At 37.4% G+C, this 18,772-nt stretch overlaps 2 protein-coding genes across 7 annotated transcripts; one reads left to right on the forward strand and one right to left on the reverse strand.

Annotated features, from left to right (window-relative positions):
• Window positions 1-119: 119 nt before the first annotated feature.
• Window positions 120-1,856, reverse strand: LOC128232991 (serine/threonine-protein phosphatase 1-like). 3 transcript variants are annotated; one of them, XM_052946835.1, is made up of 3 exons: window positions 1,673-1,856; window positions 1,497-1,568; window positions 120-1,146 (listed from the first exon to the last, which is right to left on the reverse strand). In XM_052946835.1, exon 3 carries the CDS (start codon window positions 1,120-1,122, stop codon window positions 295-297), a length of 828 nt encoding a protein of 275 aa, XP_052802795.1. In that variant the 5' UTR covers window positions 1,123-1,146; window positions 1,497-1,568; window positions 1,673-1,856; the 3' UTR covers window positions 120-294. The 3 variants fall into 3 exon arrangements, with proteins under 3 accessions (XP_052802795.1, XP_052802793.1, XP_052802794.1); XM_052946833.1 differs by having other exon boundaries at window positions 1,483-1,568; XM_052946834.1 differs by lacking the exon at window positions 1,497-1,568.
• Window positions 1,165-18,677, forward strand: LOC128232990 (required for meiotic nuclear division protein 1 homolog). 4 transcript variants are annotated; one of them, XM_052946830.1, is made up of 12 exons: window positions 1,165-1,450; window positions 3,086-3,590; window positions 3,979-4,096; window positions 4,544-4,628; window positions 6,130-6,181; window positions 8,004-8,104; window positions 10,170-10,285; window positions 10,920-10,984; window positions 11,458-11,534; window positions 12,734-12,854; window positions 13,125-13,241; window positions 18,108-18,677. In XM_052946830.1, the coding sequence occupies exons 2-12, from the start codon at window positions 3,105-3,107 to the stop codon at window positions 18,207-18,209; spliced, it is 1,440 nt and encodes a 479-aa protein (XP_052802790.1). In that variant the 5' UTR covers window positions 1,165-1,450; window positions 3,086-3,104; the 3' UTR covers window positions 18,210-18,677. The 4 variants fall into 4 exon arrangements, with proteins under 4 accessions (XP_052802790.1, XP_052802789.1, XP_052802792.1 ...); XM_052946829.1 differs by having other exon boundaries at window positions 3,098-3,590; XM_052946832.1 differs by having other exon boundaries at window positions 1,167-1,450; window positions 3,098-3,590; window positions 6,130-6,169; window positions 18,108-18,675.
• Window positions 18,678-18,772: the final 95 nt, after the last annotated feature.

The following is an 18,772-nucleotide window of genomic DNA, read 5'->3' on the forward strand; positions in this document are numbered from 1 at the left end:
GCAAGATGGTAGTATCTTTAAACATTAATTTTGAGTTCATACTCTGCAGAGGACAATACATAAGTTTCGAAATGTACAACGCCCCGGTGCTCCAGCCTCACATAGAGGATATGTTGGTGTGTCAGTAAAAGAGCATATTTTTATTAATACAAGGTTAATACAGTACATTGAATTTAAACATCCAAGCATATGTCAATCAAACAATTACACTATGAATCATACAACACGACACATATATCATACACATCGTCACATATATCGTACACATAATTGCGGTAAGTACGTACATAAAACTTAATCCACCCGGATAGGTTGTTTGGACTGTACATTCAGAAATGTTTGCGAGTGTGGTCCGTTGATGAAGACACCGGTCAGCTGACCGCCATGACAACAACCGGTGTCCAAACCAGTCGCAAAGCGTGCTCTCTGGAGCTTCCGGCGTGCGTCGTGCCCGAAATAAACGTGCTCGGGTCCCGCCCAAAGGTCAACCCACGGCTCACCTTCGCTGTGTTTGTTGGACGCCACGAGGGTTTCACCTACGAATGGATCTTCGTTGATCTCTATGTTTCTCATATTTGTCATATCGTTTAGCTTTTGATTCTCTAGAGACACACCTGGTAACAACCCACCATGGACGATCACTGAGTTAAGCGTAGGTAGCGATATCGTGTAAGGTAACGAATTTACGTAACGGAAGTCCGCCTCAGTGAGATTCTTGATCCATGCATATTTTTCGGACAGTTCATAGTTCGGATCATCTCGAAAGTGCCTCGCTTCACGAATTGAACTTTCATCATGGTTTCCTCGGATGGCTAGTACGCGGTCGCCCATGTTTCGTAGTTTTCGGACAACGCCGACACTGTCGGGACCCCGATTCACCAGGTCACCGACCGACACGAACAATATATTATTTTCAAATTCCTCTGCAGCTTTCATGAGCTCGCACAATTCTTCGAGACAGCCGTGAATATCTCCTATGACAAAAACAGAGTGTTCCGCGAGATCCTCATCAGACATATGTAAATGACACACTTCGGGTAACGGGTTTCTTTGAAAATTTTCCCTTTCAGGAACTGTTGGGCGAATGAGCCAGGACCAAACTAAATTTGCTAAGGCTGCCATCGCCAAAATGCTGTTGAACGTTAGCTGTAAATAAACAATAAGTATCTTCATTCCTGTTTGGATTAGGTACCGTCCATACACTGCAAAGTGAAGTTCTTGGTCAGATCATGAATAAATAGAAATAATCTCCGAGCTGAGCCCAGCGCGTTAGGCTCGAGATGCCTGAGATTTTTGAATGACCGATTTGGTTTAAAACGTTTTAACTATTAGAAATGTCGGTGTAGGTGTGCATAGATCCTCTTGTATTTAGTCCTGCAGACACACGTTTTTATTTCTTTTATTTATTAATGAAATAATCTCCTGATAATAATATATTTGGATCTACATGGTGAGATATTAAGACTTCATTTGTTTATCTACCGAAGAAGACCAACTTTTGGTTGTATATGACATCTCAGCTCCCATTTGCATCACTGTGCCACAGAATGACAGCGGTCATTGTTGATCTTGAAAGCAAAAAAATAACGGTTAAAATTAGGTTTACGCGATGACAGTGATAAGTAACTCGACCGGTGTAGTATACATATTACATGGTCCTTTCTCGACATACCTGTTTGATAATTTTGAGCTCAGAAAATGTTTAAATCCAATGTCCAAATTGTGCGGTGTGTGATGCAATGACATTTTGTCCAGGTTACACACAACTATTTTCTGTTGCCATCATTACCCTTGTGTCTTTTTTTCTGGGACATATTACAAGGCATCTGATACAGCAGTTATTGAGAGTTTTGAGCTGAAATCTCTATACTTACAATCATTTAAGAATCAATATGTGAATTTTGTAATATTTAATTGTGTGCTGGCCAGCACCAAATTAAATATTAATGTACTAAATTCACTATCAGACTATATTTTGTTCAATGATTCATCCAATTAGTGGTACAGATGAGCATCCATGTATGTAAAAACGTTTTATTGTCAATGTTTTAGTTTCAACTTAATTTTATGATTGTTAAGTTTTGCTAATTCACTATTGTTGGCTAGTCCACCTAAATGGTCGTCAACGAGTATTTTGACGATTTTTTACTATGGCAGACTCGAGTTACAGGGATACACATGAAATGTAAAAATAATAAAAAAAGGATCCCTGATCGCTCATTATTGTAGCTATATTGTTGGCACGATGTGTTAAAGTGTGATATTGTGTTGTGGGTGAAAATTGAGTATCAAGAGAACTTGTCCAGCTTAGTGACCACAAACCAAACTCACATGCACTTACATGTATGTAGGGAATAGAGTATCTTGGTAAGAAGGGAATGCACACACCCACTACCCAATTGCGTTCTGGAAGGATACATTTGTGTATACATGTAAGCTTATTTATACACACATTTCGGTGAGTGCTCTGCTAAGATTGTTAGTAATTTTAGAATTTTTGAAGCATAGTGCACAGACAGGATGCTATGCTGGGTATTTAACATGCACCATAGTATAGCACTGTCACTCGGGACCCCCATTTGATGTCCTTCCCGGAAGCTGATAAGTATTTTTTAGTGATGCGCCAGGGAATCGAACTCGTGACCCCTCGATTGACTAATCAAGTGCGTTACCACTAGCATACAGATCCGCAACATAGGATACATGTTAATGAAGGGATATTATAAACAGAACATTTTCATATAAATTCCATTATTAGCACTTAAGCATTAAAGTTATGCACCCTGCATGTCTAAAGCTACAAATACATTGAATTGAGCGATAAAAATGCTTACAGTCTATTCTATACATAGTGGAGTAACATATGAGATTGAGTGAATTACCGGTAAGCTAGACAGCTAACCGTACTTATCATTTATAACAGTATCCATTATATTATACACAATCATGCATGTACAAATTGTACCTCATCATATAATTATACACTATAGAACGAGATGGTCCAGGTTGTCTTCATTTTGTTCCTCGTACATATATACATACCCAACAACACTTGTTTTGTAATACCTGATTCTTTATCTTCCAGTTATCTTTTCAGTGTCAAGATGCTGAAGGCTGGATTGAGATCATGGTTGCCAATTTTGGATGCAAATCTTATTAAAATAGTGTCCTCAAAGACAATCAGACTTTTACATTGTATCAAACATGATCCAGCAGCTAGCAATTTAGTGGCAGGTGCTCAGCCTCATGCTTCTGTTTTAAGAAGGACTTCTGTTTTGAAAAGGAACTATGTTGGCTTGGTTCAGAACATTCAACATATGTCAACCACATTTGGAAATAATAATATTAATATTAAAAGACAAAGTTTCTGTGCTCTTTCCAATGAATCGGTATGTTTGAATTGTATACAAAGGTGGAAGCTCACTGCAAGAACAATAGGACATAATAACAATCTGGAATCAAGCCTTCATCTATGGAGAGAATTAGGACAACGTAGGAATTATGTCACTAGTGCCAAAATCGGAAACCTAGAAACACCCAAAATTTCTCTAAGAAAGCTTAAAAAGTCAAAACTAAAGCCAACTCCAGAGGTAGGAATCAGTTGTTGTAGTTTATTACTAGTACTTATTAATTTAAATGACACTGGTATTGTCTAAACATCTTAAAGGAACCTTTAACACAAACAATTATTCAAATGATATTTGCGGATATCTTCATCTATTGTTAGATCTAATCCAATTTTGTTAAGTAACTGCTTTTCATGGCCATTTATTGATTCATCCTGTTGCAGAATGTCTGGCAAAAGTAATAACTTATTACTTTAAATTTGGGATATAACAAATTCCTGATAAACAATGCTATGAATATAGGATTTATTTCATGTTCCAATGTTCATTTATTTCAAAATCATGAAGACTAGTCCAAATTATAATTTTAAAGTATCGGTTATTTTGTATGAGTTGCTCTTGACAATCTCAGGAGGACCTTCACCACAATCACGTGGTAGCGTACAGTGTGGCTAACAGCCTGAACCTTGACACGCTGGCGGAGGAGATCATTGCTGAGGATACGTACACCATCGTCCAGGTGCCAGCAGGTTAGGGTTAGCTTTGTATATATAATTATTAATGTATAACCTTGTTGGGTTTTTTTTCAGAGAAAAATAATAAAGGGATTCAAATGCCTCGGTGAATTGGCATTTAAGTAATTCATATTGTTTAGTTTTGGCCATAAGTTGATTCTTTTTGTTAAGGTATCACCATTAAACTTAGTTGACATGTCCACTATCATGACAATAGTCACATTTAAAGTAAGTATCATAAATATGGGTAATTTATTTGTCAAATTAAGCACCTTGATCTACTGCTAGTTCAAGTTGGAGGAGACCAAATACACTGTCACATTTCACTAAGCATACTTATTATAACATCAATCATGAGAAAAACATATCTGCTAAACAATTTGGTGTACACACAAATTCAGCCCCAATTTGATCAGAAAAAACACTGTATTGATAACATATTTTTGTTGAATCAATTACCAGAGTTGAAGGAGGACATGCCAGACGTGGTGATGGTCACAGCCAAGTACAAGTTTGAAGGGCAGATTAGGGATGCCTTCTTCTTTAGGTAAGAGTGTTATTGGGGGCTGTTAGTTTAGTTCTAGCTTGTTATTTTATCAATTTGACGTCTATCTGTCCTGTTAGAGGTCAGTCAGATAATTTTCAAACTTGGTCAGAATGTTCCCCTTGATGAATAAGGAAGTACTTAAAAATGTCAAATGAAATCAAAAACTAGGTTGAAACTTAGAAAAGTCTTTGGAATATTCACACTACAAACATTGTATTTGGTCCAATAATCATGAAACTATTGAAATGTTTTTCTTGATGAACATTTTATATTATTTTGAAACTAGGGCATGTGGTCTCAGAAACTAGATCAGAGGTTAAATCTGAGATGTTTTGTCTGGAACTTAATCGTCGGAACCATATCTTGGTAGGGAATGTTTATAATATGTGCAAATGTTCCTTTGATCAAGTCTCATCTGCTTGTAAAACTGGGTCACATAGGGTCAAAAACTAGGTCAAAAGGTCAAATCATAGAAGCATCTTAGAACACACTAGACGCATTTGGTCCATTATTGATTAATCTTAAACAGGGTGTTTCCATTTTACTAACCCTTGGATAAGTTAAGAATCGAGTCACATGTAATCAAAATCTAGATCACCAAGTCAAATATTAGATTTTTTACTGGAACTATATCAATGTAATGATTGGTCAATTTATGAATAAACCTGGATAGAATGTTTTCCTTGGTAAAATCTCCACATATTAGAAGTGGGTCACATGGATTCAAAAACTAGGTCAAAAGGTAAAATCTTGGAACAAATCTTGAGAACATTCTACTAGCAATATATCTTGACCATTATCTATGAAACTTAATCTGAATGCTTTCCTTGATTATGGTAAAGCAATAACTAGTTTGAAACTGGGTGACAAGAGGTCAGGGACTAGGTCACTATGTCAAATCTTTCAAAAATAATGTCCGGTTCAAAAAATAGGTATTGATTGGTCAGACTTTGTTCAAAATGTGGTCAGAATTTTTCCCTTGATGTAATATTGGTAGACTTTAAATGTTGTTTTGAAACTGAGTGACATGGGGTCAAAAACTAGGTAATGAGGTAAACTCTATTTGAAAACTTGTGAACAAAGGCAATGGACTGTTCCAACTGCTCTTCATGAAACTTATTAAGAATTTGCTTTGATGAAATCTTGGCTTAGTTTGAAACTAAATGTAGGTCACATGGGATCTTATACTTGGTCTTGAGGTCAAATCTTACAAAACCTGTGAATACTGGAGAGGCTATATTTTTGCAATATTTATAAGGGACTAAGTCTACTGAAGAAGCTTAGTTTCAAAACTATATACCTGTAATTATGTGACAAATAAATGAGTAAAAGTTAGGCTTGCTTCAGGGTCTAGAATCTTAAATACCACCTTTAATTTGATTTTGTCAGCAATTCTGAATAATGACAGATCATTCATGCTTTTAGCTGGTAATTTTGTGGCAGTAATTGTAATTAACCTTGAATATTACCTATATGAAATATTAATGTTTCTTTTCTTAAGGAATGGCAGCATTGCTTTGTGGACCATGTCAGAATCCGAGGTAAGGAATAAGGTACCAGTATATCCATTGTCTGGCAAACAACAGAACAGACATTCCTGATATATTAGAGAGACTGGACACCAGCTGGTCAAAACATCAGCAAATACTGTATTTCCTCAAAACAAGCCTTTGATTATCAATGCGAGCTAATAGGAGGCTGATTATACATGTCTCATTTTACATAATTTAAAGAATAAACACTACAATCATGACGCTGTTTCATCTGGTTTCCCAGTTGAAATCATATCTGTTTATGAGTACAGAAAAATATATCTATGCTATTTTTAGCTCGACTATTCGAAGAATAGGTGGGCTATACTACTCGCCCCAGCGTCGGCGTCTGGTTAAAGTTTTAGGGCAAGTTGGGATTTTCACTTATAAGTCCAATACCCTACATTCAATTGACTTAATACTTCACGCAGTTGTTCAGGGCCATCACATGATGAGGTAAGATAACTCCATATTATTCTTTACACAGATTATGGCCCCTGATTGACTATGGAACTTAGGTTAAAGTTTTAGGGCAAGTGGGAATATTTATTAATAACTTTGTTCAATTGACTTAATACTTCACACAATTGTTCACACAATTGTTCAGGACCATCAGACAATGAGGTTACATAACTCCATATTACCCTAAATACAAGTTATGGCCCCTGATTGACTTAGGTTAAAGTTTTAGGGCAGGTTAAAGTTTAAGGGCAAGTCGGGATTTTCACTTAAAACTCCAAAACCATTCATTCAATTGACTTAATACTTCACACAGATGTTCAGAGCCATCACATAATGAGGTTAGATAACTCCATATTATCTTTTATACAAATTGTGGCCCCTGATTGACTATGGAACTTAGGTTAAAGTTTTATGGCAGGTTGGGATATTGTTTAATAACTTCTATACCCTTCATTCAATTGACTTAATACTTCACATAATTGTTCAGGACCATCACCCAATGAGGTTACTTAACTCCATATGCTTAATACAAGTTATGGCCCCTGATTGACTTAGGTTAAAGTTTTAGGCAAGTAAAAGTTAAGGGCAAGTTGGGATTTTAATAAAAAAAACGTTCATTAAATGCACTTAATTTAATTCAAAATTATTTACGACCATCTTACGACAAGAAACATATCTCCGTTTTAAGCCTAATTACAAATTATAGCCCTTGTATTTTTTTATTTTTTTATTTTTTTAAATTTCCTTTGAAAGGCATATTTGTATATTCTTAACCACATTTCCATAATGGGAAATCAAGTTATTTGAATGACTTGCGTCATTGTTTGGGCAGGCTGGTGGGAGGACAGCATCAAAGTCACCTTATGTATCGAATAATTTTAGTTAGGTTTGACATAAAGAGACCAAACTTGGTATTATTACATTGTTATTGTATTCTAAGTCAAAGTGGCATAGTCGAGCACGCTGTCTTGCAACGGCTCTTGTTAAACTTACTGGGATGTATGTGCTTGACAAACCTAGTAAATTTCGATTTGGAAAAATGAAAAAAAAATGTGAAAGATGCATGTGTCCTTAGCTATGTGATGCATCAATAAATAAGATGCAATGCGTTGTACACAGCAATATCAAATTTATGTAAGTTTTTGGTAAATTTCTTTTTTTCTTGCAATGCTATCATCTGGTATCTAGTCTCTTTAAATTATTCAGTGTATTTTTTTTCTACTGTAATACTGAAGTATGGATTTGTTAATTAAAGTGGCTGTTCACTGCAAATTCATTCAACCCAGCATATTTTGACTCAATTGCTTTTATATTAACTAGAGCATTGTAGCCATAATTATGACATGAAGTTGTATGAGTGGTGAAGTATTGCCTGTTACAGAAGCATGATTTGCTGTTGCTTGCCCGTCGTCATTCCATCAAGCCTCACAGTCACATTCTGATGGAACAGGAGGCAGAATCCATCCCTTTACACTCTGACAGGTAGGTCTATTCCTGTTCTATCTCACACATAGGTCTATTCCTGTTCTATCTCACACACAGGTCTATTCCTGTTCTATCTCACACACAGGTCTATTCCTGTACACTCTTACACATACATGTAGGTCTATTCTTGTACACTCTGACAAGAAGGTCCATTTCTTTGCATTCTGGCAAGTAGGTTTATTCCTTAACACTCTGGCAAGTAGGTATATTCCTGTACACTCTGGCAAGTAGGTTCATTCCTTAACACTCTGGCAAGTAGGTATATTCCTGTACACTCCTGACAAGTAGGTCCATTCTTTAACACTGACAAGTAGGTCCATTCCTTTACACTCTGGCAAGTAGATCCATTTCTTTACTTCTAGCGTAGGTATATTCCTTAGTGCTCTGGCCAGTAGGTATATTCCTGTATACTCTGGCAAGTAGGTTCATTCCTTAACACTCTGACAGGTAGGTCTATTCCTGTACACACTAAAAAGTAGGTCCATTCCTTTACAATATGACAAGTAGGTCCATTCCTTTACAATATGACAAGTAGGTCCATTCCTTTACAATATGACAAGTAGGTCTATTCCTGTACACTCTGGCAAATAGGTATTTTCCTGTACACTCATATACATGTGTCTATTCCTGTACATTTTGACAAGTAGGTTATACCAATATACTCTCGACAAGTAGGTTCATATTCCTTTACACTCTGACAAGTAGGTCCATTCCTTTACACTAACACAAGTAGGTTAATTCCTATACACTCTGACAAGTAGGTTCCTTTCAATACACCGTTACACGTAGGTTCATTCCTATACACTCCAACAAGTAGGTTCATTTCTGTACACCCTTACAAGTAGGTCCATTCCTATATACTCTGACAAGTAGGTTCATTTCTGTACACCCTTACAAGTAGGTCCATTCCTATATACTCCGACAAGTAGGTTCATTCCTATATACTCTGACAAGTAGGTTAATTCCTGTACACCTTTACAAGTAGGTCCATTCCTATATACTCTGACAAGTAGGTTAATTCCTGTACACCTTTACAAGTAGGTCCATTCCTATATACTCAGACAAGTAGGTTCATTCCTATACACTCCAACAAGTATGTTCATTCCTGTACACCCTTACAAGTAGGTCCATTCCTATATACTCTGACAAGTAGGTTAATTCCTGTACACCCTTACAAGGTGGTACATTCCTGTACACCCTTACAAGTAGGTTCATTCCTATATACTCAGACAAGTAGGTTCATTTCTGTACACCCTTACAAGTATGTTCATTCCTGTACACCCTTACAAGTAGGTTCATTCCTATATACTCAGACAAGTATGTTCATTCCTGTACACCCTTACAAGTAGGTTCATTCCTGTACATCCTTACAAGTAGGTTCATTCCTATATACTCTGACAAGTAGGTTCATTCCTGTACATCCTTACAAGTAGGTTCATTCCTATATACTCCGACAAGTATGTTCATTCCTGTACAGCCTTACAAGTAGGTTCATTCCTATATACTCCGACAAGTAGGTTCATTCCTGTACATCCTTACAAGTAGGTTCATTCCTATATACTCTGACAAGTAGGTTCATTCCTGTACATCCTTACAAGTAGGTTCATTCCTATATACTCCGACAAGTAGGTTCATTCCTGTACATTCTTACAAGTAGGTTCATTCCTGTACATCCTTACAAGTAGGTTCATTCCTATATACTCCGACAAGTAGGTTCATTCCTGTACATCCTTACAAGTAGGTTCATTCCTATATACTCCAACAAGTAGGTTCATTCCTGTACATCCTTACAAGTAGGTTCATTTCTGTACAACCTATCAAGTAGGTTCATTCCTTTACACTCTGACAAGGGGATCATTCATGGCAAACATATATGCATTTAAATGTCCAACTCTGACCACTGCAAGAGATTAAAATATATAGTGAATAAAAAGTATTTATACAAGTAGTATTTTGAATAGTACTGCCATGGTCATTGAGTCGGTGAAGCCTAAGGAAAACCACTCACAGCTCCTAACATTTCTTTAAGAAAGTTAATCTATGAATAAATACTATTTTTCAGCGTGTCTAAGCTAGTGAAGGGGACCATCCATGTACGTCCACTGGCTGAGGGTGGGGACATCGAGGAGGGCCTGATTCTAGAGAAGTTTGCCTTCTCTAATGCTATGGCTCAGTCAGGTTAGTGGGAAAGGATATTTGGGGGTAAAGGGGTAAGGGGTTTAGCTAGTGAAGGGCTTTTTATTTCTACATCCACTGGCTTACGTTGGGGACATGAAAGAGGCCCTGATTTGTGGCTTAGTCATGTGGATCAGGGGGAAGGGACAGGGAGTGGAGGTGGGACATAGGGGTGTTAAGCTGCTGTAATTATTGCAAATAAGAAAAATGTCAGATAAAAGGAAGATGAATATAAACAGTGACAGATTTTATTTATTTTTTTGCGCTCGGTAAAACTCCCTCTTTTCACTTTTAGAAATACAGGTACTGTATTTGAAATTAAACTTGCATGTACTCATAATGGATTTGACATTATTGCATGTTGTTATCACATGTATGTTTTACCTTTGAATTTACCTTTGATGATTGGTCAAGTATAAGCTGCTGCTTGTGATGACGGTTCTACATGTATATCCAGTGAATCACCTTTGCATGTGCTCAAAACTCATTATAAAACTTGTTGGCCCTATGTTTCCAGGCAACATTCAAATTACCTTGAAAACTATTTAAACTTTTACTGTGTACACACTGTTCTGTCAAATTGTTTAAGTTGTTAATAATTGAAATGTATGCCTACATGTATTAAATATATTTCCAGTAACGCTAGCCATCAATGAGAGTAAATTGGAGGATTTCATTGAAAAACTGGAAGATGAAACTGAGGTATTCACCTGGTCAGTTGGACCTTCATTAAATTCACCTAGTTTGAGAAAAAAACTTAGAGATCATAGTCCATTTTGTCAAGACTTTAATGTTAGGCCAAATTTAAAAAGTTTTGAATCATTGACATGAAACTTGGTAAACACATTTAATATAACATGGCATACATGTGTTAGAAGTAGCATTAGTCTCCCGTAAACATTTGTTGAGTGAACTTATGCTCTTTGGGTGACAAAAAAAGCTCAAATGACTAGAGATGTTTTGATTTTTTTCTTGATTGTTATGGAAACACATCTGGAGCAGTGTTGTAGAAATGACTGAATCTCCATCACACTACCTTATTAATCCCTCTAGTTTACAGTATAAATAGGTATATATTTCTATTAGTTTGTACAAATGCATATTGAATTAGGCTCTTAATTGAAGTTTAAGCTGTTAAACTAATTGATGTTATCATAACTCGTATTATTCTGTAGAAACTGCGGGATGGTAAACCATCAGACCTGAAGAAGCGAGACATCAATATGAGACTCGGAGAAGTATTCTATCATAGGTACTCCTTGCAGCTTCACTATCTCTATATGTCTTTGGTTGTCCAGTAAGCTCACTCTCTTCTCACCTAGGCGACCTAGGTTCGATTCCCTGCCTGGGTACAGGTGAGTTTGGTTTGTGGTCACCAAGCCGGACAAGTGGGTTTCAGCCGGGTACACTGGTTTCCCCCACAATACAAGACCACACATTCGAGTAACATCATGCCAACCAGAGTGATTAATATAATGTTGTTACAACTTGTTTTACAATCGTTGTAGTCAAATAAATAAGTTTACACAAAGCTTAACTAATGAAAGCATAATGAGAGCTACTATACTCACCCTGGCATTGGAATAACACCTTTGTTCAAGTTTTGCCTGCAAATTACTTTCTAGGCCAAATCTCAGTAAACATTTGATGTATTGGATTGATACTTTAATTTAAAGCTTTCAAGCCATCTCAACCACTAAAATTATCGAGTAATACAACTCTAGTTTGAATATAACTAAATGTAATACCCATATTCATCTTAGGAATTGCGGTTTAATTTTTGTGTGCAAGTACATTTAAGTTCATATCTCATAATCCACTTGGGTTTGATGTATGTTAAAACAAAGATTCACAGTTAACAGACCTTCTAAATCATTAAGTAAGCTGGGTAACTCGATGACCATTTTATGCAAATGATTGCCCTTGTTCAAAGTTTTTTGTGGGTTTTTCATTAAGTCCAACTTCTCACTACGTTATTGCCCTGATTAGAAAACACATAAGCTATTTGATGATTTGTAACGTGTATGGTAATCAGTTTTAAATCTGATGGACCTAAAAAGATGTATATTGGAGTACTGAAGTTTTATTGCTTAATTGCTTAATTGCATTTATTAGTGGCAGCCCATATTATTCATGAAATACCTATGACCAAGGATATGTTTCATTATACTAAGAAACGCGCTGTGTGGGACAAGCATGCTCAGAGATAGACATGAGTCACATGACTAGCCGTGAAGATAAATTTGAAAAGTGCTTAAAATACATTTGTAATAATGAACTATACTTAATGTATTATATAGAGCATCATAATTTTTCATGGTTCATCTTTTATCTTATTCATGAAATGGTCAAACTTGGCAATTGCTGTGCATTTCTTACGGTGCTCTAAACCAGTGACAAATATTCTTCCGTTAATTTCTAAGGTACATTTTTTACCCACCTTTCCTGCAGACATGAGATCAACCTGGAGTCTGGTTTCCTGGATACACCGGATGTCTACTGGGAACGCGAAGACCTGGAACCACTCTACCGTGAAACATTCAACTACCTATCTGTGTCCAAACGTATCAAGGTACAGACAATTGGTTTGCTTTCTTGAACTATTAACGGAAATAGTGGACACAACTCTTCTTTGACACATACAACTATCTGTACGTGTCCAATGTGTTGGCAATTTATGTGAATATAATGTCATGGAACACCTGCTTAATAAAACTGCTGTTCTTTTGCATTTGCATATTTATTTTCTGACCTGGAAACACAATGAATGTATTGTGACATATATATTATTCAAGTGAAAAGGACATCTGGGTTTTGTCAACCAATGTTGTTATTTTGTCAGGTTTACAATGAGCGCCTAAGCTACTGTTCGGAGATCCTTCAGCTGTTAAGCAGCCAACAGAACGATGCACACCATGTGAGACTAGAGTGGATCATCATCATACTGATCCTCATTGAGGTACCATATTAGTCATATGTAACCCATTCATTTGGATTGGTATCTGTATATGATTGAGGTATGACACATTGGCCGTCATTGGGATCTGTATATGATTGGGGTATGACACATTCGCCGGGCATTGGGATCTGTATATGATTGAGGTATGACCCATTCGCTGATCATTGGGATCTGTATATGATTGAGGTATGACACATTCGCCGGGCATTGGGATCTGTATATGATTGAGGTATGACACATTCACCGGGCATTGGGATCTGTATATGATTGAGGTATGACACATTCGCCGGGCATTGGGATCTGTATATGATTGGGGTATGACACATTGACCATCATTGGGATCTGTTTATGATTGAGGTATGACACATTCGCTTGGCATTGGGATCTGTATATGATTGAGGTATGACACATTGACCATTATTGGGATCTGTATATGATTGAGGAATGAGACATTCGTTGGGCATTGGGATCTGTTTATGCTTGAGGTATGACACATTCGCCGGGCATTGGGATCTGTATATGATTGAGGTATGACACTCTTACTTAATATTGGGATCTGTTTATGATTGAGGTATGACACATTTGCCGGGCATTGGGATCTGTATATGATTGAGGTATGACACATTGGCCGTCATTGGGATCTGTATATGATTGAGGTATTACACATTCACTGGGCATTGGGATCTGTATATGATTGAGGTATAACACATTCGCCGGGCATTGGGATCTGTATATGATTGAGGTATGACCCATTCGCCGGGCATTGGGATCTGTATATGATTGGGGTATGACACATTGACCATCATTGGGATCTGTTTATGATTGAGGTATGACACATTCGCTTGGCATTGGGATCTGTATATGATTGAGGTATGACACATTGACCATCATTGGGATCTGTATATGATTGAGGAATGAGACATTCGTTGGGCATTGGGATCTGTTTATGCTTGAGGTATGACACATTCGCCGGGCATTGGGATCTGTATATGATTGAGGTATGACACTCTTACTTAATATTGGGATCTGTTTATGATTGAGGTATGACACATTTGCCGGGCATTGGGATCTGTATATGATTGAGGTATGACACATTGGCCGTCATTGGGATCTGTATATGATTGAGGTATTACACATTCACTGGGCATTGGGATCTGTATATGATTGAGGTATAACACATTCGCCGGGCATTGGGATCTGTATATGATTGAGGTATGACACATTCGCCGGGCATTGGGATCTGTATATGATTGGGGTATGACACATTGACCATCATTGGGATCTGTTTATGATTGAGGTATGACACATTCGCTTGGCATTGGGATCTGTATATGATTGAGGTATGACACATTGACCATCATTGGGATCTGTATATGATTGAGGAATGAGACATTCGTTGGGCATTGGGATCTGTTTATGCTTGAGGTATGACACATTCGCCGGGCATTGGGATCTGTATATGATTGAGCTATGACACTCTTACTTAATATTGGGATCTGTTTATGATTGAGGTATGACACATTGACCATCATTGGGATCTGTATATGATTGAGGAATGAGACATTCGTTGGGCATTGGGATCTGTTTATGCTTGAGGTATGACACATTCGCCGGGCATTGGGATCTGTATATGATTGAGGTATGACACTCTTACTTAATATTGGGATCTGTTTATGATTGAGGTATGACACATTTGCCGGGCATTGGGATCTGTATATGATTGAGGTATGACACATTGGCCGTCATTGGGATCTGTATATGATTGAGGTATTACACATTCACTGGGCATTGGGATCTGTATATGATTGAGGTATAACACATTCGCCGGGCATTGGGATCTGTATATGATTGAGGTATGACACATTCGCCGGGCATTGGGATCTGTATATGATTGGGGTATGACACATTGACCATCATTGGGATCTGTTTATGATTGAGGTATGACACATTCGCTTGGCATTGGGATCTGTATATGATTGAGGTATGACACATTGACCATCATTGGGATCTGTATATGATTGAGGAATGAGACATTCGTTGGGCATTGGGATCTGTTTATGCTTGAGGTATGACACATTCGCCGGGCATTGGGATCTGTATATGATTGAGGTATGACACTCTTACTTAATATTGGGATCTGTTTATGATTGAGGTATGACACATTGACCATCATTGGGATCTGTATATGATTGAGGAATGAGACATTCGTTGGACATTGGGATCTGTTTATGCTTGAGGTATGACACATTCGCCGGGCATTGGGATCTGTATATGATTGAGGTATGACACTCTTACTTAATATTGGGATCTGTTTATGATTAAGGTATGACACATTTGCCGGGCATTGGGATCTGTATATGATTGAGGTATGACACATTGGCCGTCATTGGGATCTGTATATGATTGAGGTATTACACATTCACTGGGCATTGGGATCTGTATATGATTGAGGTATGACACATTGACCATCATTGGGATCTGTATATGATTGAGGAATGAGACATTCGTTGGGCATTGGGATCTGTTTATGCTTGAGGTATGACACATTCGCCGGGCATTGGGATCTGTATATGATTGAGGTATGACACTCTTACTTAATATTGGGATCTGTTTATGATTGAGGTATGACACATTGACCATCATTGGGATCTGTATATGATTGAGGAATGAGACATTCGTTGGACATTGGGATCTGTTTATGCTTGAGGTATGACACATTCGCCGGGCATTGGGATCTGTATATGATTGAGGTATGACACTCTTACTTAATATTGGGATCTGTTTATGATTAAGGTATGACACATTTGCCGGGCATTGGGATCTGTATATGATTGAGGTATGACACATTGGCCGTCATTGGGATCTGTATATGATTGAGGTATTACACATTCACTGGGCATTGGGATCTGTATATGATTGAGGTATAACACATTCGCCGGGCATTGGGATCTGAATATGATTGAGGTATGACACATTTGCCGGGCATTGGGATCTGTATATGATTGAGGTATGACACATTCGCCGGGCATTGGGATCTGTATATGATTGAGGTATGACACTCTTACTTAATATTGGGATCTGTATATGATTGAGGTATGACACATTTGCCGGGCATTGGGATCTGTATATAATTGAGGTATGACCCATTCGCTGATCATTGGGATCTGTATGTGATTGAGGTATGAGACATTTGCCGGGCATTGGGATATGTATATGATTGAGGTATGACACATTCGCTTGGCATTTGGATCTGTATGTGATTGAGGTATGACACATTAGCCGGGCATTGGGATCTGTATATGATTGAGGAATGACACATTTGCCGGGCATTGGGATCTGTATTTAATTGAGGCATGACACATTCCCTGGGCATTGGGATCTGTATGTGATTGAGGTATGACACATTTGCCGGGCATTGGGATCAGTATGTGATTGAGGTATGACACATTTGCTTGGCATTGGGATCAGTATTTGATTGAGGTATGACACATTCGCCGGGCATTGGGATCAGTATGTGATTGAGGTATGACACATTTGCTTGGCATTGGGATCAGTATTTAATTGAGGTATGACACATTCGCCGGGCATTGGGATCAGTATTTGATTGAGGTATGACACATTTGCCGGGCATTAGGATCTGTATATGATTGAGGTATGACAAATTTGCTGGGCATTGGGATCTGTATACGATTGTGGTAAGACACACTTACCTACATGTAGCATGATAACAGTTTATCTTATGTGTAAAAGCAAGAGATTAAGTCATTTATAACTCATGGAATACTTAGATCCCGTAACATGTAAAACACAATTTACCAAAAAGTGGACAGTACTCATTTGAATTATGCCATCAATTTACTCTTTATTATATGTTGTACAGGTGATGTTCCAGTGTCGTCATTAAGCCACCAACTAACTCTGTATTGAATGTTATACAGGTGATGTTTGAGTGTCTCCATTATGCCATCAATTTACTCTCTATTTTATGTTATACAGGTGATGTTCGAGTGTCTCCATTATGCCATCAATTTACTCTCTATTTTATGTTATACAGGTTATGTTCGAGTGTCTCCATTATGCCATCAATTTACTCTCTATTGTTTGTTGTACAGGTGATGTTTGAGTGTCTCCATTATGCCATCAATTTACCCTCTATTGTATGTTGTACAGGTGATGTTTGAGTGTCTCTATTATGCCATCAATTTACCCTCTATTGTATGTTGTACAGGTGATGTTTGAGTGTCTCCATCATGCCATCAATTTACTCTCTATTGTTTGTTGTACAGGTGATGTTTGAGTGTCTCCAGTATGCCATCAATTTACCCTCTATTGTATGTTGTACAGGTGATGTTTGAGTGTCTCCATTATGCCATCAATTTACCCTCTATTGTATGTTGTACAGGTGATGTTTGAGTGTCTCCATTATGCCATCATTTTACTCTCTATTGTTTGTTGTACAGGTGATGCTTGAGTGTCTCCATTGTGCCATCAATTTACTCTCTATTGTTTGTTGTACAGGTGATGCTTGAGTGTCTCCATTGTGCCATCAATTTACTCTCTATTGTTTGTTGTACAGGTGATGTTTGAGTGTCTCCATTGTGCCATCAATTTACTCTCTATTGTTTGTTGTACAGGTGATGCTTGAGTGTCTCCATTGTGCCATCAATTTACTCTCTATTGTATGTTGTACAGGTGATGTTTGAGTGTCTCCATTATGCCATCATTTTACTCTCTATTGTTTGTTGTACAGGTGATGCTTGAGTGTCTCCATTATGCCATCAATTTACCCTCTATTGTATGTTGTACAGGTGATGTTTGAGTGTCTCCATTATGCCATCAATTTACTCTCTATTTTATGTTGTACAGGTGATGTTTGAGTGTCTCCATTACGCTGAGAAGTTTGGCTGGATAAGAATTGGTCCCACAGAGATGGTTGAAGATCAAACAAGGGGAGATGATAGCTCATAGGGAATACTGTTTCCACATTTTCTTTTTTTTTACATTATACAAATTTAGCTTGTCTTATAATGGTTAGAAATGTGGTATTGTCATAACTTGGGTATCATTAACATCCCTGTCATGCAAACTTTAATGTTGACATATTCATGTGTTGTACTTACACATAATATAATGTATAATGTGTTGCTAGTACCATCACCCTGGGTGATATACTTGTTAAGTTATGCCCCTTGATTAAGGAAATTTGGACATGGGTTGATGTTCCATTTAATGTTGTTGTGAAAAGAAGTGCCATTTACCATTTATTTAGTAAACATTTTTATATAGTATTGTTTCGATGAGTTATTTTTGGCTGCTTGTTAATGTTTTATTCACATTGTAGACTTAAAGATGTTAACATGTCCAGTAGTTAATAATTGTTTCGAGTTATTTAGTGGTATTTTGAATGGTGTAAACCCTCTCCCACTTGCATACCAAATACTCCTTCATTTTCTACCCGTATTCTTGGTAACAAATAATATTGAACGAATTTGAGATATTGCGTTGGTCCAAAGATTGTCTGTATAATACAT

The sequence above is a fragment of the Mya arenaria genome, chromosome 4 (assembly GCF_026914265.1).
Source record: "Mya arenaria isolate MELC-2E11 chromosome 4, ASM2691426v1".
Taxonomy (NCBI): Eukaryota; Metazoa; Mollusca; class Bivalvia; order Myida; family Myidae; genus Mya; species Mya arenaria.

What these genes read in the sequence shown, in the direction of transcription:
- LOC128232991 (XM_052946833.1), bottom strand. Translation starts at nt 1,533, where the DNA reads ATGCAAATGGGAGCTGAGATGTCATATACAACCAAAAGTTGGTCTTCT. An exon ending in CCAAAAGTTGGTCTTCTTCG is followed by an intron (nt 1,147 to 1,482) that starts GTAGATAAACAA and finishes GTTTATTTACAG; the next exon opens with CTAACGTTCAACAGCATTTT.
- LOC128232990 (XM_052946830.1), top strand. Translation starts at nt 3,105, where the DNA reads ATGCTGAAGGCTGGATTGAGATCATGGTTGCCAATTTTGGATGCAAAT. An exon ending in AATCCGAGGTAAGGAATAAG is followed by an intron (nt 6,182 to 8,003) that starts GTACCAGTATAT and finishes TGCCTGTTACAG; the next exon opens with AAGCATGATTTGCTGTTGCT. An exon ending in TCATACTGATCCTCATTGAG is followed by an intron (nt 13,242 to 18,107) that starts GTACCATATTAG and finishes TATGTTGTACAG; the next exon opens with GTGATGTTTGAGTGTCTCCA.